Source organism: Mizuhopecten yessoensis, unplaced genomic scaffold (genome assembly GCF_002113885.1).
Source record: "Mizuhopecten yessoensis strain PY_sf001 unplaced genomic scaffold, ASM211388v2 scaffold716263, whole genome shotgun sequence".
Taxonomy (NCBI): Eukaryota; Metazoa; Mollusca; class Bivalvia; order Pectinida; family Pectinidae; genus Mizuhopecten; species Mizuhopecten yessoensis.
Window position 1 is genome coordinate 90,130 of NW_018480029.1, and position 27,423 is coordinate 117,552.

At 36.8% G+C, this 27,423-nt stretch overlaps 1 protein-coding gene across 1 annotated transcript in view; it reads left to right on the top strand.

The window, feature by feature from the left end:
• Positions 1-5,076: 5,076 nt before the first annotated feature.
• LOC110442421 (mucin-2-like) overlaps positions 5,077-27,423 on the top strand; it is a 56,098-nt gene continuing 33,751 nt past the window's right edge. The window contains exons 1-7 of the mRNA XM_021486017.1: positions 5,077-5,261; positions 5,633-6,135; positions 7,062-7,102; positions 12,781-12,919; positions 19,787-19,973; positions 23,116-23,209; positions 24,738-24,815. Coding sequence (XP_021341692.1) covers positions 5,077-5,261; positions 5,633-6,135; positions 7,062-7,102; positions 12,781-12,919; positions 19,787-19,973; positions 23,116-23,209; positions 24,738-24,815 — 1,227 coding nt within the window. The remainder of the gene's footprint in view (positions 5,262-5,632; positions 6,136-7,061; positions 7,103-12,780; positions 12,920-19,786; positions 19,974-23,115; positions 23,210-24,737; positions 24,816-27,423) is intronic.

A 27,423-nucleotide genomic window follows, 5' to 3' on the forward strand; every position in this document is an offset into this window, starting at 1 on the left:
TTTTTTTTATGTTTTATGAATAAACACGATGTTTTGGAAATATTTATCAAAAGAAATTTATACTATGTTGCGAATTACAATTTCGAGATAACCTTCTTTTATTTACGAACTTATGTCTTTGATGCTGAAATTGACAACTTTATAAAAATACATTTTCACTGAAATTATGAAATCTGGGTGTCGGAAAGGTGTAAAATTGTTCTTCGGAAAAGAAAAAAAAACAGTAGTTGAGCTAGATAAGAAATTATACGGGGGCAGGCTCCTATGGAGAATTAACATTACTGGAAACAGGCCCTTTGTATAGAATTCAGGATCGTCTCTATTAGGGACACATACATTTGCAATTGTTAAAGCTATTTTGTTTTCTATTTGTATATTCATAAGTATGTAGTTCCCTTCTTGTTCTGTTATCTGATTTACTGTGCAGTCGAAATTATTATTTTATAGAATACAAACCCCTAGCATATCTTTTACCATGACTAAAATAATATGTGTAGCCCCGCTGTGTTTGAAGTAAATTTTCTCCGTAAGAAAGGACGTCTGGACACTTTGCCATGTGTCGTGATGTAACTTTTAACCAACCTAATTATGATAATAGTTCTAGTTTATATCATCAAATGGATACGCTTTTTACTGCAACTGTTTCAGTACTTTATTTTTTGCTTCTTATTCTTTTTAATATAGCTGGTACAGAAAAGTAGTAATTTTAATGAGGCATATTCGTAACTTTATGTATGCCACTGATATTGACTATTGCCTCACGGCGAATTGCCCCAACGTTACATTAATCGCAATTCCTTCTACTCACAGTTTTATTAAGCTGAATCTTACTTTCATTTAAAGATGTATTTGGTCATCGAGCAGTCCAATATATATGGCTTCCTTATACCTTTTTTAGATCATATCTAAGACATAGACCGAGCTAATCTCATTGCTAAGATTTAGTGTATATTAACTATGTAATATCATACTTTTTTATTTAGTTTTGATTTTGATTTTTTTTCTCTCTTATGTGTTGACTGACCAAACATAATCTTTACAATTAAGTGCACATACACATTGGGATGGTGTATACATGTCAGAAATCCATACACATAAAAGTGTAGCCCCACATTTGTAATTGCTACACGTTCAAAGTGGAACTTTTCTAAATTGCAATACTATCAAAAATCTATCTTACTTTTCGGACTGCATCATTATCTTGTGAGAGTCAAATAAACTAAAACACACTGAAGATACATTTGTGTGGGTGTTTTTTCTCAAATATTTAATGTTTCCTTCAAGGTTTTTTCGTTTCACATCATTGTACTTTGGAGAACACGGTATACATAAAGCACTTCAAAGACAAATATTTTGTTTTGTTCCCCTAGTTAGTTATAATTTGCTGCTGATTATAATAGAAGATTCTTTATCATATTAAGAAGATTGCTTTTCTACCTTAAAAAACCATCATTTTTTTTCTATTTGGTTTTCTCTTACAGCCCACCTCATTGCCCTTTACCGTATAAAGAGGAAAACACTATATAGGCTGGTCATGCGCCTCACTGGGCAAAGAGTGTTAGGCATAAATCTACGAGTTCAATAGCTATTTTTCTCCGATGATAACAACATCCTAATATGTTTGTATTCGTAACATATTACATTTGTATTAGGAAGGAAAACCGAAAGTAGGCTTTTTGTCCTGATTTTCCACTGCCTGAATTGTTTACCTCCATTTTGGAGAGCTCCAAAACAATAAACAATGATTAGAAACCTTCCCGATACAAACTAGACTTTGTAAATATTTGTTAGCTCTGTGCTCCAACCATACTTCACTTTCTGTTACCCGGATTCTAGTTTTTTGTCCATCTTTTCTGAGGTTGTATGTTACTTGCGCTTGCACGAGGGCTGCTTTTGTCTGGTTTAGTTCATTTCGCAGACAGTCATTCTGTACCCGTTTTGAAACTCTCTCGCAGTGCCCAGCACTAAGTTGTTTATGTCCTTCATGGTCACTAACTTGATGATGATAGTGTTAAGTCTTCCGCCCCTGTTTCGTTGAAGTAAACGGTGTGTGTTTCCTATCAATATGTCTCGCTCCCGTGCCCGAAGCTTTAATTCGTTGGTTACAAATAGCCGTACAACTTCTGTGTTTTCTCTAGGTTCTTTTTCCTCAATAATACCGTAGATTGGAGGCACTGCAGTCTAGTGGTCGGACCCCGGGCTCGTGACCGAAGGGTTGCTGGTTCGAGTCACGTCACGGCATTATGTTGTATCTTTGAACAAGATACTTTACTCCGCTTATTCCAGTCTACTCAGCTGTTAATGTGTACTGTACGTGGTTGGGCAGTGCTGGAACTGTTGAATATTTTTTTTTCGATTTTCTCTAGCGCATTGACAATTTGATGTCTCGAATGTCTTTCAGTGCTGTCGATGTATCAGCATGCTTCGCATCTTTAGAAATTGCGAGTCCTCGTGCGTTGGAGATTATATTTTCTTTTCCAGGCGATTCCGGAATTTTTCGCTTGACGATTAGCTTCTCAGAAAGTATGACTGGATCTTGTGGTGTTCGGTCCCTTTTGATTTTGTCCCCTTCTTAATTTTCGACATTCCAGGGTATTTTAACTCTCGTGGATATCAACCGCTCATATCAAAGCCGGAACCGGAAGCCTTCTGGTATGTTAACAACAGTTTGGGATTGGGACACAGATGAGGAGACTCCAGACCTCCCAAAGTATCAGTATACACCAGTGATGAAGTCGATCGGTAGCAAACCACTCTGGTACAGCCTCCCTGTGTAACCGTGGGATTTTACTTGTATGATATATCACACAGCCTCTCTGGGTATCCGTGGGATTTTACTTGTATGATATATCACACCGCCTCCCTGTGTATCCGTGGGATTTTATTTGTATGATATATCACAGGGCCTCCCTGTGTATCCGTGGGATTTTACTTGTATGATATATCACACGGCCTCCCAGTGTATCCGTGGGATTTTACTTGTATGATATATCACACGGCCTCCCTGTGTATCCGTGGGATTTTACTTGTATGATATATCACAGGGCCTCCCTGGGTATCCGTGGGATTTTACTTGTATGATATATCACACGGCCTCCCTGGGTATCCGCGGGGTTTTACTTGTATGATATATCACACGGCGTCCCTGTGTATCCGGGGGAGTTTACTTGTATGATATATCACATGGCCTCCCTGTGTATCAGTGGGATTTTACTTGTATTGTATATCATACGGCATCCCTGGGTATCCTCCCTGACATGACTCGATCCTGCAACCCTTCGGTCGCGAGCCCGGCGTCCTACCACTAGACTACCGTGCCTCCAAGAAGCTAGTGAGAAGGGTGCACTCAATCTCTGATAGGATCATTCAAGTTCTGCGGATGTTGAGGTGCAACGAAGTGAGACGGAAGAGAGTTTAAATCGGAAATGGGAAGATTGCCAGTGTGGATAATACCACACCAGGCCGTCAAAAAGAACAAATGATCAAGAATACCAAAGCATATCATCCCTGTCGCGGGGGAGTTCAACAGTACAGGGTACAAACCCACGTAAACGGGATTATACCGATGTTAGCGTCAACAGAATGGAACGCAAACTAAATAGATGTGAACGAACATATATGTCTAGTCATGATATGCTCCGCCGCGTGACGTCATATTGTATGAATATTTATGAAGACATAAAAAGCACCTGATGATTTTGGTCACATCTTAAATGAACATTTGACGTTAAGCTTCAACACATCATGGAGCTCTCATTCTTTCGGCTAATCATTTATTGTGTTTTGGGAATTATTTCAGCTTCAGCCATTAGATTCCAAGGAAAGTTTGAATGGGATACCGAAGGTAAGTCATTCAAAGTCAGACGACACCAAAGTTGCCGTGTGCTGGCACCTTGTAGTTACTATGGAAAAACTATCAGAAATGGAATATTAAGACGGATTCGAGCAGGATAGGAAGGGGTTACAAAAGGTGAGAATTGTGATGGGATTGTGCTGTATTTGACATCATGTTTTGATGCTTGAGTTTGACTCGTACCGTATATTATATGTAAAGGTTATTGCATGGTTTTCGAGTAACAAGGGATTTATTACTCCCGAGCGAAAGGGGCTGTAATAAGTCCCGAGTGACGAGAAATCATGCAATAACTGGCTTACTGCATGCTTCCCAACTCGAACAAAACAGAAAAATTGAGTAAAAACTGTTCACCTGTACAATCTTTTTACCTACCCTACACTGCAGATAATTTACATGTACCTGTCTGATTGAGTACTAATTAGAACCAGATAAGTTTGTCTTTATTCTTAATAGCCCAGTCTGAGTGTATCCTTCATAATGGATACAAGTGTTTTTGGATTACTATCCAGCTCTTGTGTCAGGGAAGGTAAGGAGTGTCTGTTCAACAATTAGAACAAAATACGGGAAACAATGTTGAATGTCTGACTACATTTTCAGTTTAATTTTCAAGATGTGGCAAAGGTACAGGAATTCTGGATATTGTAACCATTTTCATACATATAATGTAAGGGTTTATCAATACCTAAGGAATTCCAGTTCTTTCAATGAATGGTATATTTGAATGTGCAATTTTGTATAAAGAAACAGCTCCTAAAGATTATATTTTTTCCAGGAAATGCGTATCCTCTCACGTGATAAGGAAATCAATAACGCTGCCAACTCAGTAATTTTTATTGTTTGTTTTTCAATCATAAAATTAGGATTATTAACTTAATTTTTTTTTCTTTTTTTTTAAATGTGTCCACTAAGTTTATCATTTCCACTGTACACTCGTTACCCCTTTCTTACATCATTTGTGACTACAGTCCACTGGACACACACCCTTTCATGGTCATGTAATCATGATTGGCCATGAAGGGGGATTATGTGTGCAGTGGACTGTGGTAGCAAGTGATTTATTGCCCACAGTTTTCCATTGTGAGAGGTGGGAAGTATGCAGTAAATATATACGCACCTTACATATTAGCTCCGAACTAATCGAACCTACGGTCGATGATTCGTCACGCTCTATCGAATTATCATTGGCGGACTACACACAGTGACAATAGACAACATTCGTTATGGGGAACAGGTCCAGGAAGCGTAAGAGTAAATCCACTCATTATGACAGTAGTACCAGTAGTGCCAACAATACTGCTGAATCTACAGCTTTCAGCAACATCGAGGAGGAAAGTTCCGGCAAGTCTGCGGACCCTGTGCGTCCACGCCAGCAGCCGCAATGCCCGGTGTCACAGATCTTAGTGCAGTACATAGAAAACTTGATTTTTTAATTACAATATCCAAAAGCTAGATCTTATGGAACACCAGATGAAAAATATTGAGGTCTCTTTATCGCACACCTTCACGCGAGTCAATGAATTTGAAAAAAAAAATAGTTGAGTTTGGAAAGTCTGTAGGGTTTGTATCAAGCAAATGTGACGAATTCAACAAAAAGTGTAGTGACCTAGATAAACGTACAAGCAAATGTGACGAACCCAACAAAAAGTGCAGTGGCATAGACAAACTTTCTCAGCATATGAATGATCAGCAAAAACAAATAAAAGCCGCAAATGTAAAAAATATCTGAGGTTATGGAGGCTAGATCCATGGACGTACGGGACAACCTGTCTGAAACAGTGTTGGACCTACAATGCGCTCCATGAAAAGCAATTTAGTGTTCAACGGTTTCGGCGGGGAATCAAGAGATGAGGACACTATGTCCAAACTCCGTGATTTTTTATATTACGAACTCAATATCGAGGACCGCATCGAATTTGGAAATGTGCCTAGATTTGGCAAACATATACGCGGGAAACACAGACCCATCGTGGCTCGATTCATATACTTTCAGGATTTGCAACGTGTCAAAAACAGTGCATATATGCTACAAGGCACACGTTATGGAATCAACGAGCAATTCCCTGCGGTAATCGAGGAACGTCGAAAAAAACTATATCCGGTTATCAAGCGCCTTAAAAGATCACCGAACAAACCTACTATTAGACTTGTTAGAGACCAGCTTTACGTTGACGGCAAGCTGCACATGGATGAGATTGTGCCAGGTATGGACCAACAGGAGGCTCCAGCAGCACCAACGCATGCCAGTACTGCTGCCGGCGGTACAGCGACCGCAGGCAATGGTACTCGTCCATAGGAACGCGCGGAGAGAGACACTTTCAGTAGTACGTTTGAGCTCTCTGTACTTTCGTGGAACATTGGCAAAGGCCTGGTTAACAAGCTTAGTAATAGATACTTTTTGTCCATTATTCAAAAGTATGACATTGTATGTTTAAGCGAATGCTGGATAACTGTCAACGATGAAATTGAACTTGACGCTGATGTAGATATTGAAAGTAATGAATCTTGTATATTTGATGAATTGGATAAAGAAATTACCGAACATGAAGTGACTTCTGCAATACATAAGTTGAAAAGAAATCAACGTTGTGGTGAGGATAAAATATTAAACGAATTATTCATTGATTGCAAAGAGATAATAGTACCATACATAACTAAATTTTTTAACTCAGTTTTTCAAGCAGGATTTTTCCCAGAAACTTGGTCATTTCATGAATATTGAATGGGCGATTAGTGAAATGGGACACCGAAAATAATATTATAACGGATGTTCAATTTGGTTTTAGGCCTGGATACTCGACTGTTGATGCTATATTTATCCTTCAGACATTAATTAATAAGTATTTAAGCAGAAGAGGTGGCAGACTATATTGTTGCTTTGTAGATTATAAGAAGGCTTTCGATCTAATTGAAAGATCTCATTTGTGGTGTAAATTGATAAATCATGGTATACGCGGGAAAATGTTACGAATCATACAATCTTTATATAACTCAGTGAAATCATGTGTAAAGCATAATGGGGTTTATTCTGACTATTTCACAAATACGATTGGTCTTTTTCAGGGTGAAATATTGCCGCCGATTTTGTACTCCATGTACGTGAATGATTGTGAAATACATTTTATCAAGGAAGGATGTCCTTCAATTGAACTTAATTTGATTACTATTTTTCTGTTGATGTACGCTGACGATATAGTTTTATTTGCAGAAACACCAGAAAAACTACAGGAAGACATGGATGCTCTGAAAGTATATAATAACAAGTTTACATTAAATACAGAAAAGACGAAAATAGTAGTTTTCAGGAAAGGTGGCATAATACGGAATAACGAAAAGTGGTTATATGATAATATAGAGCTGCAAGTTGTTAATCAGTTCAATTACACTTAGGAATGCTTTTTAATTATAATGGTAAATTTAATGTTACACAAAATCACGTTGCAGAACAAGCAAATAAGGCGTATTATGCAATTTATAGCAAATTAAAAAATCATAATTTTAATATTGAAACACAATGTGCAGTTTTTGATACATATGTAAATAGCATTTTGAGCTACAGTGCAGAGATATAGGGATTTCATAATGCTTTAGATGTCGAGAAAATACATATGAATTTTTGTAAACGGCTACTCGGCGTTAAAAAGAGTACCTGTAAAAGTTTAGTATATTATGAGCTAGGAAGAATGTCACTGGCGGAAAGTAGAAAGGTTCGAATCATTAAATATTGGTTAAAATTAAGAGCTACAGATAATTGTATTTTAAAAACTTGTTATGAAGAAAGGATTTTGTCAAATGATAGTTGGATTATAAATATCCAGGGGGAACTTCGCAAATTAGGTTTAGGTTATCTATGGGACATCAATGGTAACGCTACTGATAGACATATTTATAAAATAATTGAACAACGGTTTTACGATATATATCATCAAAAAATATTATCTAACATTCAAACTATTTCTAGAGGTTTTCTTTATCAGCATCTTATTGACAACTTTACCCTGCAATACTATTTGAGAAAACCTATCAATAACTTATACAAAAAGTACTTCACACGTTTTAGACTAAGCTCACATAGTTTAAATATTGAGCAAGGCAGGTACAGAAATCAACCAAGAGAGCAACGACTTTGTACATTCTGTAACGTTAATGATGTTGAAGATGAATTCCATTTTATACTTAAATGCAAATTTTATGATGATTTTAGGCATGAATATATCAAACCTTATTTTTACAAACGACCAAGCGTTTTCAAGTTAATAGAACTGTTCAATACCAAAATCGTTAAAGATCTAAATAAACTAGGCAAATTTTTGCATTTAAGTACAAAACGACGAAATAGGATTGTTTAACTAAATATAATACTGCATGTTCTGTATGTTATACCCACATACATGTATATTGTGTTTTAATAATATATATTATGCATTGTATACTATTGCATCCACTGTAATTTGTGTTATACATTGTGATATTTTGTACATATGTATGTCTACTCTCCGATGTGTTGTAAACATAAGGAAATAAAGAATCTGAATCTGAACTATAAGTGGCATTCTGAGTGATCGATTTAGTTACTTTACTAACGTTTTAGAGGGTAACATTAATAAATGAAACACTCCATATATTAAACATGTGTTGAGGTGCTGCTGTAGTCTTGTCATTTCACTTTACTCGACATTAGCTGAGCTCGAGCTCTGCCATTCATCATCCTCAAACTTCCAGGAGTTACGATCACTTACGTTTTCTGCACTCCTCGAATATATCTTGATTAAATCGAAGGCACGCGGTTCACTATTTGATTGGTTTCAGGCAAAAATAAAACTTGCCAATTGCTAGGCTGATACCTTTCATTTAAAAATTACAGGGGAACAACACCCAGCTTTAAAAAAGTCAGTCAATTTTACCGCTACGCGTCTGAGCGATTCTTTCGATTAGCCTGTTTGTATCATCGACAAGGTGGCGTGGAGAAAACATTCGATATCTGCATGACATATTCAAAGGATGCAGAGGATGTAAGAGAGCACAACCCCCTTAACATTCGAGGGTGGATATGCAGACGTCACTACCTATTCGACGAACGCATAGGCTAGATACCAAAGACTTGAGCGGTCATTTATAAATCAGAGTTCAAGGAATACCTGGTATTCTAGCTATAGAAGTTCGAGTAATACGAAGAAACTTTACAAAGAATATAAAAGAACACATTCGGGATAAAGCGAACTTTTCGACAAACAAGGTATTCGACTTAAGTTTGTTCGAGTAAGTGGCATTTCATTTTATGTTGCGTACGTGTGATAAGAGAAGGTTACTCTACTTTCAGAACAAGTGACATTACAAATCAGTGAGGTAGGACGCTATAAAAGATCACGTGATGGTGTCACGCCCTTTCCGGATGTTATTCGGATACATTTTGACACGGCGAACACATCTGTCAGCCTCTCTCTCAGACGTAACTATGGGTTAGATGATAATTTTCCTGTCTACGTCATCAAAGAAAATGGCATGGATCTACAAAATCTTCCACTAGTAACGGTAAAATTTATATTAAGTAACGGTAAGAACAAACCCTATTAACAGTAATATTTACCCTTAGAAATATTGATTCCGAGATACATTAAAACTGCCCTTAGTAACGATAATAAAAATGTATCTACTCCTAGTAACAGTACGATCCCCTTGTGACAATAATATTTACCTTGTAATAGTAGGTATAGCCCTAGTAACACTAAGATCTGTCAATAGGTACGGTCAGATATACACTTAGTAACAGTCCGATCGACACTTAGTTACAATAAAATCAGTCCTTAATACCGAAAGGATACACCGAAAGTAACTCTATCTAGCCCTAGTAACAGTAATGTCTAATTAGAGAAATATCTACCCTTAGTAACGGTAAGATCTACACCTAGTAACAGTAAAATCAGCTCTTAATACCGGTAAGATACACCATTATAATGGTAAGGCCTAATCAGAGTAAGGTAAGGCCCAATCAGAGTAAGATCTTCCCTTAGTAACAGTCAGATCTACCCTTAGTAATGGTCAGATCTACCCTTAGTATCAGTAATATCTACCCTTAGTAACAGTCAGATTTACCCTTAGTAACAGTCAGATTTACCCTTAATAACAGTCAGACCTACCCTTAGTCACAGTCAGATCTACCCTTAGTAACAGTCAGATCTACCCTAAGTAACAGTCAGATCTACCCTTAGTAAATGTCAGATCTACCCTTAGTAACAGTCAGATCTACCCTTAGTAACAGTCAGATCTACCCTTAGTAACAGTCAGACCTACCCTTAGTTACAGTCAGATCTACCATTAGTAACAGTCAGATCTACCCTAAGTAACAGTCAGATCTACCCTTAATAAATGTCAGATCTACCATTAGTAACGGTCAGATATGCACTAAGTAACAATAAAATCAGTCCTTAATACCGGTAACACACACGCCCAGTAACATTATCTAGCCAGTGACAGTAAGGTATGTATCAACCCCTAGTTACAGTTAGTATCTAGCCCTAGTAACAGTAAGGAATATATCAACCCCTAGTTACAGCAAGTATCTAGCCCTAGTAGCAGTAAGGTATATGTCAACCCCTAGTTACAGTAAGTATTTAGCCATTGTAACAGTCAGTAAAAAACTAGTAACAGTCAGTATCTAGCCCTAGTAACAGTCAGTATCAACCCCTAATAACAGTCAGTATCGAGACTTAGTAACAGTAAGGTATCTAGCCCTAGTAACAGTCAGTAACAACCCCTTAGTAACAGTAAGGTATATACAAACCCCTAGTAACAGTCATTATCCAGTCCTAGTAACAGTCAGTATCAACCCCTAGTAACAGTCAGTATCGGGACTTAGTAACAGTCAGTATATAGCCCTAGTAACAGTCAATGTCTAGCCCTAGTAACAGTCAATAACAACCCCTTAATAACAGTAAGGTATGTATCAACCCCTAGTAACAGTCATTATTTAGCCCTAGTAACAGTAGATATCTAGCCTTAGTAACACTCAGTATCTAGCCATAGAAAAAAGTCAGTATCAACCCCTAGTAACAGTCAATAACAACCCCTTAATAACAGTAAGGTATATATCAACCCCTAGTAACAGTCATTATCTAGCCCTAGTAACAGTAGATATCTAGCCTTAGTAACACTCAGTATCTAGTCATAGAAAAAAGTCAGTATCAACCCCTAGTAACAGTCAATAACAACCCCTTAATAACAGTAAGGTATGTATCAACTCCTAGTAACCAGCAGTATCTAGCTCAAGTAACAGTCAGTATCTAGCTCAAGTAACAGTCAGTATCTAGCCCAAGTAACAGTCAGTATCTAGCCCAAGTAACAGTCAGTATCTAGCCCAAGTAACAGTCAGTATCTAGCCCAAGTAACAGTCAGTATCTAGCCCAATTAACAGTCATTATCTAGCCCTAGTAACCAGCAGTATCTAGCCCAAGTAACAGTCAGTATCTAGCCCAAGTAACAGTCAGTATCTAGCCCAAATAGCAGTCATCATCTAGCCCAAGTAACAGTCAGTATCTAGCCCAAGTAACAGTCAGTATCTAGCCCAAGTAACAGTCAGTATCTAGCCCAAGTAACAGTCATCATCTAGCCCAAGTAGCAGTCATCATCTAGCCCAAGTAACAGTCATCATCTAGCCCAAGTAGCAGTCATCATCTAGCCCAAGTAACAGTCATCATCTAGCCCTAGTAACAGTCATCATCTAGCCCAAGTAGCAGTCATCATCTAGCCCTAGTAACAATCATCATCTAGCCCAAGTAGCAGTCATCATCTAGCCCAAGTAACAGTCATCATCTAGCCCTAGTAACAGTCATCATCTAGCCCAGGTAACAGTCAGTATCTAGTCCTAGTAGCAGTCATTATTTAGCGTTAGTAATAGTCAGTATCAACCCATAATGACAGTCCGTATCTAGCCCTAGTAACAGTCAGTATCTAGCCATATTAAAGTCAGTATCTAGCCCTAGTAACAGTCAGTATCTAGCCCTAGTATCAGTCAGTATCTAGCCTTATTAACAGTCAGTATCAACCCCTAGTAGCAATCAGTATCTAGCCCTAGTAACAGTTAATATATAGACATAGTAACAGTCAATATCTACCCTGGTAACAGTCAGTATCTAGCCCTATTGACAGTAGATATTAAGCACTAGTAACAGTAGGGTATAATCAGAGCAAGATCTCATACAGTCATGTTTACACATTTTAAAACATGGATGCGATATCAGCACCAATTAAAACATTTAAAAACGAACTCGATAAACATCGGATTGATCAAGAACCGAAATATAGATACAGAGCTAACATACTTTGTTAAACACGTGATGTTCATAACCGAACTTTCACGTATTTGTACATGTACATGTATGTATGATTTTTCAAAACGTACTGGAGTTCGGTGAAGAGGATCTCACAGATCCTGTATCAGAAAATAAACTTAATTTGAGTTACACCTTAATAGATCAAATAGAATATCATATCACTTTTATTCTTAACGACTGTTCATTTTGGTCATTACTACAGGACACAGCATACTACCAAGACGTAAAACATGGGGCAGCTTTTACCGTCAAATTCGACGAAAAAACGTCAAAAGTTTCGAATGTGGTGAGTTACAGCTTTCATAACTTGATAGTGATAATTCTCTGTCTTCTTTTTAAAAAGTTAAATGGTGTTATGTTATGAAATATGCGCGCTTATAATTTTTATTTGCTTATACTTAAAGTAATTTGGCACAAATTACAAATAATGAAAAAGGACAGAAAGTGGAAAAGAATTATATCTCACATCAAAAATCAGAGATCATTTGACAATGAGATCAAACACAGAATGATGAATAAACTTACATAACTATTTTTAGAAATATTTTGATAAATATTACGCTGGATACAATATGATACGTAACTCTTCTGCCACAGTTTGGTACATTGATGGTGAGCAATGCCGCCTACTTTCTGGAGAGGTCAGATGATCTTGAGAGCGATGACGAGGCCCACTTCCGTCTGCGGAAGTTCAAGTCCAAGACTGGAAGATTTGTCGATGCTATACGGAGGAAAGGTGAGAAAGCATGTAATACATTGCCTGAAACATTTTCGACGTAAATACCATCACGTGTCAAAGACCACGCGTACAATTGTAAACCTCGTGTTTCATCTATGTAAATATTCGATAAGTCAATCTTGACACAGCCGGTGTCCATTTTGGACAGGGAAAACATATGCTCGTGACCAGGTTCATTGGGATGATGTTGTAATGGATATGAATTTGTCATAGGCTAATACGGTAGCTAAAACTGTTTTCGATGGACTACAATCTGATACGGATAAAAGCTATTAGTTCAGTCTATACAATATCGTCATTAAAATACATTAAAAACAAACATAAAAAACTAACTTGCATTTAAAGCAGCCATTCATCTCGATTTTATAATATGACCAGCAGGTATTTACTATTAAGCTGTAGAAATAAGCGATGTTTATTTCTATTTCTTGATCGGAAACTTTCCCTTTCCTGATAGTAACACACTGCTTCGCCACATACGTTTTTATGTGTCGCAGTTTATTCGGTATTCATGGATTTCTCCGAATATCACGATTTTCATGACTGATGTCGAATACTAACAGACACAAACTCACAACACACAGTTTCGGATGATGCAAGTTGATAAAGAACTAAGTTGGTTTGGTCGCCATCAAGATCTAACTGAAGAATATTCTTTTTTTTTCTTTTGCGATATGAATGTGGTTTTTTGAGTATGCTCTTTTGTGTGCCCAGTGTGTTCGTATCCACGCTGGTTCTCATTTGGGTAATTTGGCATTAGTCCTATTCACGGTTTCCGTGTTAGTTTGTTCTTTGATCAATATAGTTGGTGATAGTTTACCGATTCTGAGCTGGAATTACGGTTTTGTTAAAATTAATGTGTTATGTTGTTGTTCCATCTTAACTAGCAATGCTTTAGTACTCATTTTTTCACCCTCATTTGTTAAACCTTGACCTTGTCGTATTTTTTCACAAATAGGACCCAAAATAGTTCTCAGCCATATATTTGTTACGTGTTTGCAGTTGTCTTTTAAAGCAAAGAGATTTTGAATCATAAACAGAAAAACAGGTTTTTCCATCTGTTAGGTGTGAGGTATGGTACAGTCAAGAGAAAGTCATGATTAGATGAAAGGATGAATGCCCTTTTAACGAAAGCTGAGCAACAATAAGTAAGTGTTACCTGTTATGCAGACCATCATTAAAACTATAGCAGGGGCCAAGTGGTAAAGGTGTCAGCACTGGGTCGCAGGTTGGAGACCTACATGGGACAGTCGCTAGGTACTTGCCGTAGGTCGGTGTTTTTTTCTCCAGGAACACCGGGTTTCCTCCACCTACAAAACATGGCACGTCCTTAAATGACCATAGCTGTTAATAAGACGTAAAACACAAACAAACCAAGCCAAACCGAAACACTATAACATGTATGATATCATCTATTTTAAGCCACCTTGTGTTTATCTTGGTGTAATGAATAGAATAACAAAATTACGTCACACTTTTATAACTTTTAATACAAAAACAAATGCCTTATCTTCACCAATAGGCCAGTCATACGATAATACATAATAATGACAATATACCTCACACATATTAATTATTTTCACTATTGTCAAATACCCGGACAACCAAAACAACCAAATTTACCTTACTTGGGATTGATTTCTCTGTCAACTTAGAAGACATGGTTACTGTAAATTTCAACAAAATTATTAGTATTATAGATGGCAAGTTACATCAATAGTCAAGAAGAATTTTAACACCTATAGGGAGAATAACTGTTCTAAAATATCTTATCGTTGCAAAAATGAATCACCTGTTTATATCTCTCCCTACTCCAAGTAAAGACATAATTCAATCATTGAACATTTTTTTTACAATTTTATCTGGCAATCACCAATTCATAGGATAAAACGCTCAACAATTGTTCAAGACTATAGTGAGAGTGGACTCAAAATGATTGATTTAGAAAACTTTATATATGGACTTAAAACGACATGAATTAGGAGAATACTTCTTTCTGAAGAAAATGAATGGCTTAACTTAATTTGGGGAAATTTGTTTACCTAAACAAAATGGAGAAATAGAAATTGAATACATTAAAAGTATTCATACAGAAAATCAATTTTGGAAAGATGTTTTTGAAGCATGGACCAAAGTGGCGGAAATTACAAATATTAAACATTTTGATGACCTATTCAAATCGCCAATATGGTACAATACAAAGTTTAAGATTAATAATGACCACTTTTTCTATAATGACTGGTATTTACAAAATGAAGTATATGTTGGAGATATAATAAAAATGGATGGAGACTTTTTAAGCTATGAAGATTTTAAAGAAAAGTATAATGTTACCGCTGGAAATTTTCTACTATACAGAAGCATATGCCAATCATTTAAATCATTTATGAGAGATAATGATATAAGATCAAATAATTAATTTATTGAAAGACCATTTAAACCCTTTCACATCAATGTAATATTAAGAAGTGAAAAAGGAAGTAGAGATATGTACAACACCCTCATTCATAGAGGAAACCTTACTAATACAGCAAAAGTAAAATGGCTATCTAACCAACTTTTCTCCACTGTTAACTGGAGATATAGTTTCTCTCTCCCTTCCAAAATAACAAGAGACAGTAGCATTCAATGGGTCACTCTCAGGCTTCTTTCAAGAATACTTCCACTTAATCATTATTTGAAAATAATTGGAATCAAACAAGGTGATATATGTAATTTATGCCAAGTAAGCAAAGAAACTATAGAACATCTTTTTTATCAGTGTCGAATAATAAATAACTTCTGGCAAGACATACGTAGATGGATATACTTAAAAACTGAACAAACATTTGAAATAAAGGAAGATATTATACGTTTTGCCAAAACTCCTGAATTCCAAAAAGTCATTCCAACTAATATCATCATGATTCATGCAAAATTCTTCATCTACTTCAGCTCCAGAAAGAAAAGAAACCCTAGTATGACTGAATAAGAAAAATATTTATTTAATGTACATGAGATTGACAAGGTAATAGCCCAAGGGAGGCGGGAAATTGAGACCTTTGAAAAAAACCCGGGAATCATGCTAAATCTTAAAATGCTACAAGCCTATAATATCTTTTTTTTAAATCCTCTATGGGTAAAGAAATTAATAAAACCTAGCTGAAACCCGAGAATACTCGAGATCTATATATGATATATATAACAACAATTAAGTATATATTTACATATAGTATCGAATATTCTAAATTATATATGTATATATATAGGTTTATGATATTCTATATGCAAAATGCTGTGAGATGAAACTGATGATTGACATATAATTTTATAAAACTAAAAAGACCTCACAAGAAATGTATAACTATGTGTATACATGTTTATGTTTTTTTTATTTGTTTGTGTATGTTTATGCATGTATGTATGTACGGATGGATATATTTGCACATTCCTAGGCATGGATTGGACATATGTGTATATGTGTGCATATCTGTGTGCATGCATGCGTGTATGCTTGCATATGTGTATATATGTTTGAGCATGCATACATGTATGTACGCATTGTTGATTTACACATGTAGATATGTTCTGATGACTCCCCTTGTAATAATGCTGTGTAGTATAATGAGACAGTTTAGAGATCAGAAGTGACACATACTGAAGTATCCTTTTGGTTTGGATTATTGCATAAACTATATGTATTAATTTGTGCTACGTTTATGCATACATGTAGGAATGTGTGTGTGTTTACAATATTTTCATATGTCATGTATGTGTGTATGTATCCTGAGTAAATGTAAGTGTGTTCAGTATACATATGTGTATGGCAGTGTGTTAGGGCTGTCGCAATATATCGGAAAACAGGTATATCGCAATACACGGGTATATTGTTTTGTTCAGAGATGAAATATTGCTGTATCGCAATATTTGTTTAAAGCTGATTTTCATGTATCTCAATCTGCTTGGTAATCTAACTTTGCAAGTTACTACAAATTCTAACAGATATGCCAATAAGCATACAAAAGGCTTTTAATAGTGGTGGTAATTAGTTCAAATTTTGTAATCGATAGTTGGTTTGAAAAAAATCTTAAATCCATGTGATCCGTATTATATATGATAAAGTTTGATAACATTCTGACAACAACTTATCATAAAATCGAGTACATCTTTCCAATGACAATGTATGTATGTATGTATGTATGTATGTATGTATGTATGTATGTATGTATGTATGTATGTATGTACGATGTCTGTCTGTCTGTCTGTCTGTCTGTCTGTCTGTATGTATGTATGTACGTATGTATGAACGATGTATGTATGTATGTATGTATGTATGTATGTATATGTGTGCGTGTTTGTGTATATTGATATTACTATGTAAAATGTATATCTATGTCTGTCTGAAAAAAAAGAAGAAAAAAAAAGACACCCGGATGACACTTTACGGCAAATAATGCCGTAAAGTTGTCCAGTTTTGCAAACACTGTTATATCGTGTGACTACAGTTGAATAATACAATTACACAAAAATACAAAATTTTGAATCCATTAATGAAAAAAGGCGAGCACACAAGCGAGCAACATCCTTGAACCGTTCCTAATGGAATGTCCCTATACATAAATATAGCGTCATCTACTAAAAGGTTTTTAAAACGATCATCAAATATTAACAATGAAAATATTACATTGTAGAAAACAGAATGCTTATGCTTGAAATAAACTGCACTTATCAAATTATTCATCGAATTTATTGCAAAATATAACACTTAAATTACTTTATGAGAAAACGAACGGACTTGGGGCGTTATGGGTCATTTAATGTTTGCCCTCAATAAAAGTTAATTTCAACTTGACTTTATTTATCGATTTCTGTTATAAACATCATATGGTTAATTGGAGCTATCTTTCTTGGTGCAGAATTTTTCCAATGCACATGCGTAGATGCCCCACCATAGCAAGAAAATTGCGTTGCTATGCAGAAGCATGTCAAACATTTATTTGTTTGTTGCATGCAGAGGTTTTCAAAAACTTAAGAATGTTTAATAAATTTCCTTCAAAATGACAAATTTTCAACTAAATAGCGATCAACAGACGATATTCGAGCATTTTATTATGAAAATGCGGGTTTATGTCCCTCTTTGTAATGCCATGTATCCTGAACCAGTTGTCCAATAAATTTGAAATTTCAACAACTCCTTCTAAATCCCCGATGAGGCCGGAAACGGCACTTAACGCCCCTAGTCCTTTACGTGTCGAAATCCCTTCGAAGGGAGACATTCAGATCCGACAGACAGAAGTGTCATTCTTGTATAAATTGACTCCTCCGTACTTCATAAACTAAAGTATACACTTTACTGTATCAGCATCACTAATTTAAAAAAATCTTCGTCATGTGCATCATACCAGAACTAGATTTTCTTCCGAATAGAAAGTAAACAGTCCTTTCAGCCCATCCCCAGTACGTGGGACTGGTACTATTTATTGCGAGGATAAAGAGGGATATATGAGTACAACAGTCCATTAAAAATGTAGTTGAAACGTGCTTGACTAGTGTAATTTACATATTTTGTCATTTTTGACAATTACAAGTCGTAAAGAAACACATTAAAAAAAAAAAAAAGAAGTATACTTGATGGAGAGTAGATGTATTTACTAAGCAATCACACACAAAGACACCCCATTTACTAGCACTTATCAATAACGAGGAGTAAGCGTTGTAGAATAATACACATATACAATTCTCACAAGTCAAGTATTTCTGTAGATATTGTACTTCCACGCAAGGTTAACTTGACATACTACTGTTTAGTGTTGTATATACATATGTATGCGAACCCAAATGGAAAATGTCAGATATATTTATCAATGTGTCAAATTTCATGAAAACTTTGATGAGACATGATATGTATTTGAAATACTGTATAGCGCTTAAAATTCGCGGGGTCAATATTTCGCGGTTTCGTATTCAGTACATATTCACGGGGGTTAAATTTCGCTGGGCACCCGAATCCTGTGTGTCTTGCAAAGTATTTTGAGTGTCATCATTTAAGTGTTAAACCTAGAAATACAAGTAAACAGTTTAAAAAGCATTGATCCCGAGCAGCGCCATCCGCCAGTGTGTATGTACCTAGGAGTAAACTGTAATCCATGAATCACCTACTTTGTACACATAAATATGTTTAATATATATGTAAGGGCTATTTTACATGGACTGTCCAGTTGTCTGGTGATAATCTGATTTGAGTTCATTTAAGCTTGCATAACAGCGTTCGATCCATGTGCGACATGTGTGTGAAAGTGACGATTTGTTTCTAAAATATCAGTTTGAAGTGCGCTCCGGGCACGGGTCGCATATTTCCCGCATATTATAGAGGGCCGGAGTTCTGACGTTAATCGACGACAGACCGATATGAAAAAAGTTGATAAAACGTCAGAATAATTCGGACTAGTGGTTTAGCAGTGCTAGAACTGTTGAATGCTTAGCTATGAGCGCCGAAATGGCAGCACCGGCTGTATACTCCCCAGGGAGTTGAGCAAGATATTGGCTAGCTGCAGAGGCCCTATAACCACGGATAATAATTATATATAAGTTGTGAACCGCTTTGAGACGACGACCTACCAACTAGGTTTTGATAAAGCGAAATATAAGAACCTAGAATTATATATTTTTTATTTTACATCCAGTGAACAGTCTTTATTGTAGCTGAAAAGTAGACCGTTAGGCCTCTAGGCTGAGATTCTTTTTTTCTGTCTGTAGTATTCCCCGACGAGCATGATATGAAGAGTTATCATTGGAAAGTCAATCTGTTATCGGTTATAACTTCAGGAAAACTCGTTTATTCTCATATGATCGTGTACCAAAACTTTTTTTTATTTACACTTTCAGTTGACGATGGTTTCAGCAGTAAGGATGATGCATTTGATTTCGACAAGACTAAGAACGGAGGCAAAACAGGAACCGGAAGTAGGCTAGACGATTCAATATACCCCATTCCCAGCTCGCGCGTGAAGCGATCCGCTGTTGAGCAAACCATCGAGTTAATGATCACCACCGATTACTCCATTTACAACTAGTGAGAACATTTAATGATAAATAAGTAAATAAATTTAAGAAAGAAATCGACTTGGGATACAACTCGATGTCATACTATACAGATTTCCTCTGGAGTTGTTGTCCGAACAAGAGGCCATTCATATTAATTAAAATTGCCAAAATCATTAAAACACAATATAAATAATTTCTTAATGTATCGCTTTGTTGACGTTAATATTTCATATCAAATAACCCCTCTTCAGAACAGATTTTATTGTTTAGTATGTCAAGTACCAGTCTACGTGTTTATGACCAACACCATCTATTTACTAACTAAATTCAAGTGCATATTGCCAAACATGGTCACTGTACATTTATGAAAGTTTGTGAAACTTCAAACACTGATTTACGTCTACACCCTTATGAAATATTATTATGGAATATTATGAAATATTATGAAATATTCATATCAAAAGTTGCTAAAAGTATTAAAAGACAATAGATAGATAATTTCATATCAAATAACGTTCCCCACTTCAGAACAGATTTTATTGTTTAGTAATTCAAGTACCAGTCTACGTGTCTACGACCAACATCAGGAGGCACGGTGGGCTAGTGGTACATGTGAGACGCCGGGCTCGTGACGAACTAGGTTGTGATAAAGCGGTATAAAGGACCTCCAGTTAATAGTATTATTATTATTATCATATATTTACTAACTAAATTCAAGTGCATATTGTGAAACATGTTTGATGTTTGAACGACTAGGTAATGTAGGCGGCAATTACGGTAATTACCTAAGGTAGGCGAGGCGTGTCCTCTCTACTCCAGTACAGTGATATCTTACTCTCCAGTGGTCATGACGTGGTTCTCTCTCTACTCCCGTACAGTGATATCTTACACTTCAGTGGTCATGACGTGGTTCTCTCTCTTCTCCAGTACAGTGATATCTTACACTCCAGTGGTCATGACGTGGTTCTCTCTCTACTCCCGTACAGTGATATCTTACACTTCAGTGGTCATGACGTGGTTCTCTCTACTCCAGTACAGTGATATCTTACACTCCAGTGGGAATGACGTGGTTCTCTCTCTACTCCAGTACAGTGATATCTAACTCTTCAGTGGTCATGACGTGGTTCTCTCTCTACTCCAGTACAGTGATATCTTACACTTCAGTGGCAATGACGTGGTCCTCTCTCTACTCCAGTACAGTGATATCTTACACTCCAGTGGCAATGACGTGGTTCTCTCTCTACTCCAGTACAGTGATATCTTACTCTTCAGTGGTCATGACGTGGTTCTCTCTCTACTCCAGTACAGTGATATCTTACACTTCAGTGATCATGTCGTGGTCCTCTCTCTACTCCAGTACAGTGATATCTTACACTCCAGTGGGAATGACGTGGTTCTCTCTCTACTCCAGTACAGTGATATCTAACACTTCAGTGGTCATGACGTGGTTCTCTCTCTGATATCTTACACTCCAGTGGTCATGACGTGGTTCTATCTCTACTCCAGTACAGTGATATATTACACTCCAGTGGTCATGACGTGGTTCTCTCTCTACTCCAGTACAGTGATATCTTACACTTCAGTGGTCATGTCGTGGTCCTCTCTCTACTCCAGTACAGTGATATCTTACACTTCAGTGGTCGTGACGTGGTTCTCTCTCTACTCCAGTACAGTGATATCTAACACTTCAGTGGTCATGACGTGGTTCTCTCTCTACTCCAGTACAGTGATATCTTACACTCCAGTGGCAATGACGTGGTTCTTTGTCTACTCCAGTACAGTGATATCTTACACTTCAGTGATCATGTCGTGGTCCTCTCTCTACTCCAGTACAGTGATATCTTACACTCCAGTGGCAATGACGTGGTTCTTTGTCTACTCCAGTACAGTGATATCTTACACTTCAGTGTTCGTGACGTGGTTCTCTCTCTACTCCAGTACAGTGATATCTAACTCTTCAGTGGTCATGACGTGGTTCTCTCTCTACTCCAGTGCAGTGATATCTTACACTTCAGTGGTCATGACGTGGTTCTCTCTACTCCAGTACAGTGATATCTTACACTTGAGTGGTCGTGACGTGGTTCTCTCTCTACTCCAGTACAGTGATATCTTACACTTCAGTGTTCGTGACGTGGTTCTCTCTCTACTCCAGTACAGCGATATCTAACACTTCAGTGGTCATGACGTGGTTCTCTCTACTCCAGTACAGTGATATCTTACACTTGAGTGGTCGTGACGTGGTTCTCTCTCTACTCCAGTACAGCGATATCTAACACTTCAGTGGTCATGACGTGGTTCTCTCTCTGATATCTTACACTCCAGTGGCAATGACGTGGTTCTCTCTCTGATACCTTACACTCCAGTGGCAATGACGTGATTCTCTCTTTACTCCAGTACAGTGATATCTTACACTTCAGTGGGAATGACGTGGTTCTCTCTCTACTCCAGTACAGTGATATCTTACACTTCAGTGGGAATGACGTGGTTCTCTCTCTACTCCAGTACAGTGATATCTTACACTTCAGTGGTAATGACGTGGTTCTCTCTCTACTCCAGTACAGTGATATCTTACACTCCAGTGGCAATGTCGACGTGTTTCTCTGATTCATAGTTCCACATCAGATTATAACTCGAACATAAAGTTAGGGGTGTATAGAAGGTGTTTTTAATATTGACTTGAAAACATTTGAAAAAAGGTGAATTTAAAGTACGATATACTATCATAATGCGATAGCCGTTATTCATCAAATCGCACGGAACACTTGGAGAGACTATAATTAAATAAAACTTTGACACGACAGTGAAAAACTATCCCTTACATTTAAGAGTAGACGCAATATCTTGAAGGAAAAGATATAAAAGTATCGAAATGATTGCATGTATATCAACATAGAATAAATCCATTTATCGAAACGAAAAAAATAATGCCATCATTTGATGAATAGGGGCGTTAACCCTGATATTCTAAAATTCGCACTGACAATTCACCGTTAAAATATCAATAGATATTCCCATACATTTTTTGCATCGTTTGTGTTAGACTAGTTCAATTAATTCGATGATGTTATAAGTTCATGACTAATTTCGTTACCAATTCTGACTTATATTTTTATATTAGTATGGTATTATATGTTATAATATGATATATTTGATTATTTTTGTTTGTCTAGTTGGTATACCGACAGCAATGCGACATCGACCGCACAGAAGGACTTAGACGCCAAGACGAGTATCAGGCAGTTCTACGCGCATGCCATTAATGAGGTAAACATTACATTATTGCGTTATCAATACAGTGTCTATTATAGCATTATCTCATTCACACATGAGAAATACACTCTTCAGGGTTACGCCATATCAAGTATACATGTACACTATATGGCTACGTCATTATGAAGTGTGCATAACATGGATACGACAGGGGTCATATTATACAGTTAAGTCATCAAATCACATAGCACGAAGCAAGTTGTGCTCTTTATAAAGCTACGTCAATGATGAATACACTATGTAATTGCGTCATTATTAAGGTCAACATGGTAACGCTACGTAGTAAACATAAATTGGCTACGTCGTCAATAAAGCACACACTATAGTTACGTCATTAACGGATTACACTTTTATAGCCTCGTCATCAATCATGTACTTGTGCATAGTTTTAGCTTATATTATGCCATCAACAATGTAGGCATCATATAGCTTCATCACGATAAAGTACACACCCTATCGCTACGTCATCATTAAAACACACAATATAGCTACGTCATTAACGAACTCCACTGTTATAGCGTCGTCATCAATCATAGCTTCATCACGATAAAGTACACCCCCTATCGCTACGTCGTCATTAAAACGCACAATATAGCTACGTCATTAACGAACTCCACTTTTATAGCCTTGTCATCAATTTAAAATATAAACTTTATTTATTTTACAACAATTATGAAACAAGTAAGTTCAACTTATATTAATCACTCTTGTTGGCCCGGATGTTAGCGCGTGAAGGGAAGGGGGTCTTAGTGTGGGAGGAAACCGGAGTACCCGGAGAAAACTCATGTGTAGGGCAGATGACCCCAACCTTTTCACGTCCGATCGGGGAATCGAACCCTGGCCGCCTTGGTGAAAAGCAAGTGCGCTATCTACTGCACCACCGGACCACCCTTGTGTCATCGATGATGCTTCTTGTGCACGTTTTAGGTTATGTCATCAATAAGGTACACACGATGCAGCTATGTCAGCTATACATATATATGTACAGCTTTGCGCCAACAAATAGAAAAATTCATTTTTTTAATGCAGCACAAATACCAATTTTATAGTTGTAGTTACGTCATAGACGAGTTAGTAACTGCCCCGCATGTCATTGCAATAGGGTGCAAATCAAACAGTTTCGTCATCAAAAAGGTACACGTTATACGTCTACGTCATGAGTGATACGACATTATTTAGCTTAGCTTGATATTGTTTCCGTGGTAATGTGATTAAGCAGTTCGATATATGCTGGATTTTGAGACACCTGTACAACTTGTTCCAGTAAGAGTACTGATTTTTAGCGGACACAAATTTTATCATTATTGAATTTCAACAGATTAGCGCATTGATAAATCGGCGCACTCACGATAAATATGATGGAAAACGAAGTATGGAAACTTCAATTAGCGCTATTATGAATAAGCGAAGTCACGAAAAAGGCTAAAATTGAAATACCGCTAAAATATGCACGTTTTCAGCAACAAAGATGCTAAACATCGTGTAACCCAAACCTTTAATTCTAACATTTGTATAATTGCAGATTGACGCTATTTACGCCAGTGTTGATTCGTCGTCGATTTCTATGAACGTGGTGTTTGCTTGCCTTGTTATTTCTGAAGTAAGTATCTTGTCTGCCTACGAGGTTACTGAATTATTAGTGTTGTTAAAATGCTTAATATCAAAAATAGGGAGGCTTTAAAATACAGCTACATGCTTTGAAGACTCCGTTTACTAAATACTTCCTTTTACAAGTTTTTATACACTATTCAAATCCATATATATATATTCCTGGATGATATATTTATCGCCAGGTAAAAAGGTGAATAGTAATGTAACGAGCGTGCGCCCGGTGCCCACGTCTCACCGGCCGCCGTCGAAGAAGTATGGGGTTCTTGTTTACCAATATAGTGTGCGTCCTGGATCCTGGATTATCACGGTCGAATATGTTATATCTCCTCTATGTCAGGTCCGAGAACAATGGTCAGAAATAGTCTAGCAGTTTAACTAACTATGTGAAAACTCTAAATATCAACCAAGAGACCAATTGACATGTACACATATGATTTATTAAAGGAACGAGCTAAATAACAAGGTATCTTTACAGAGTACAGATCAGTATAATATTACAATACAAACAAGACATCAACAAATGTTATTGACAAATTGTACACAATTATTTCCAAAATATAAACTAATTGACTGTATTTCCTGTACAAATGTCCCACTAATCACCAGAGCCTAATATTCGAAGTCCTAAATTATAATCTGATATGCAGACCAGCAAAAATACAAGAAAGCTTCAACTATTCAGATAATTTATAATTATATGACAATGCAGCTATAAATAGCAAATTACCGGTATTTCCCCTTGTATCCGATAACAGTGTCTATAAATAGAACTATAAATGAGCTTAAATCCAAAGAATGAGAGATTAATAGAATCCATCCCTGATGTGAGGTATGGATAAGGTTATTCAAACCATCGGGATAAAATATTGAGCAGGAGAACCGAGGCTTTGCCGAGGGCCTTTTGCTCAATATTTTATTCCGAGGGTTGTGGAATATCTAGCATTCCATAACAACAAAAATGGTGTCATATGTTTTTTAATATACAATTTAGTTGAAAACTTCAACATGGTTTTCAAGGCCTGTATGCACTGCAAAAGTAGTTCCCGAAGTATTTCATACACTGATATTACTTTTTTTCATTTAAGAGTTTCAAATAGGGCCTCTTATGTATCAACAAACACATTCTTAGTTAAGTACGTTCTAAAATATTTAAGAACGCCTTGGAGATACACCAATTTGAGAAATTCTCAGCTACGTACGTTCTAAGCTTAAGAATGAACAGTTAAGAAGTGAAAATTAAGAAGTTTCGAGATTCCTGGGCCAGACCCTTGATCTAGTTGTAATTTAGTAATTTAGTTGTAATGTAGGTCTGGCCCCGGATATCGAAACTTAGTTGTAATTTAGTTGTAATTGGAACAAACACATTTTGGACTATAAAATGGACATTGATGTTATTTATGTAGTGAAAATCGGTTACACAGGCGCACAGCGATATGTAAACAAATCGGTTGCAAGACCGAGACAGCGGTGGTTGAAATCACCACATTTATACGGGGCTGACACGGTACAATAGGTTTTGGAACCAAAATCATGATAATAATAATATAATAATATACAACATTTATATAGCGCCCTAATTAAGCAATTAGATAACCATCCCAGTGTGCACATACATGAATAAATAAAGGGTGGTATGTACTTGACATCTGTGCAAAGAGCCTAAAATTGTATCTGTAGGTTAAAGGTTATGAGGATGTATGTTACACCGGTTACCGCTTGTGTTCCTACCTCAGTATGTTACACCTGTTATCACTTGTGTTCCTACCTCAGTATGTTACACTGTTAACGCTTGTGTTCTTACCTCAGAATGTTACACCTGTTATCACAGTGTGTCCCTTCCTCAGTATGTCAAACCTGTATCACAATGTGTTTCTCCCTCAGTATGTTACACCTGTTTCACAGTATGTTAATAATTCAGTATGTTATACCTGGATTACAGTGTGTTCCTACCTCAGTATGTTATACCTGTATCACAATGTGTTCTTACCTAAGTACGTTAAACCTGTATCACAGTGTGTTCCTACCTCAGTATGTTACACCTGTATCACAGTGTGTTCCTACCTCAGTATGTTACACCTGTTAACGCTTGTGTTTTTACCTCAGTATGTTACACCTGTTATCGCTTGTGTTCTTACCTCAGTATGTTACACCTGGTAACGCGTGTGTTCCTACCTCAGTATGTTACACCTGTTATTACTTGTGCTCCTACCTCAGCACGTTACACCTGTTAACGCTTGTGTTCTTACCTCAGTATATTACAGCTGTTATCACTTGTATTCCTACCTCAGTATGTTACACCTGTTATCACTTGTGTTCCTACCAAAGTATGCTACACCTGTTATCGCTTGTGTTCTTACCTCAGCATGTTACACCTGGTAACGCGTGTGTTCCTACCTCAGTATGTTACACCTGTTATTACTTGTGCTCCTACCTCAGCATGTTACACCTGTTAACGCTTGTGTTCTTACCTCAGTATATTACACCTGTTATCACTTGTGTTCCTACCTCAGTATGTTACACCTGTTATCACTTGTGTTCCTACCAAAGTATGCTACACCTGTTATCGCTTGTGTTCTTACCTCAGTATGTTACACCTG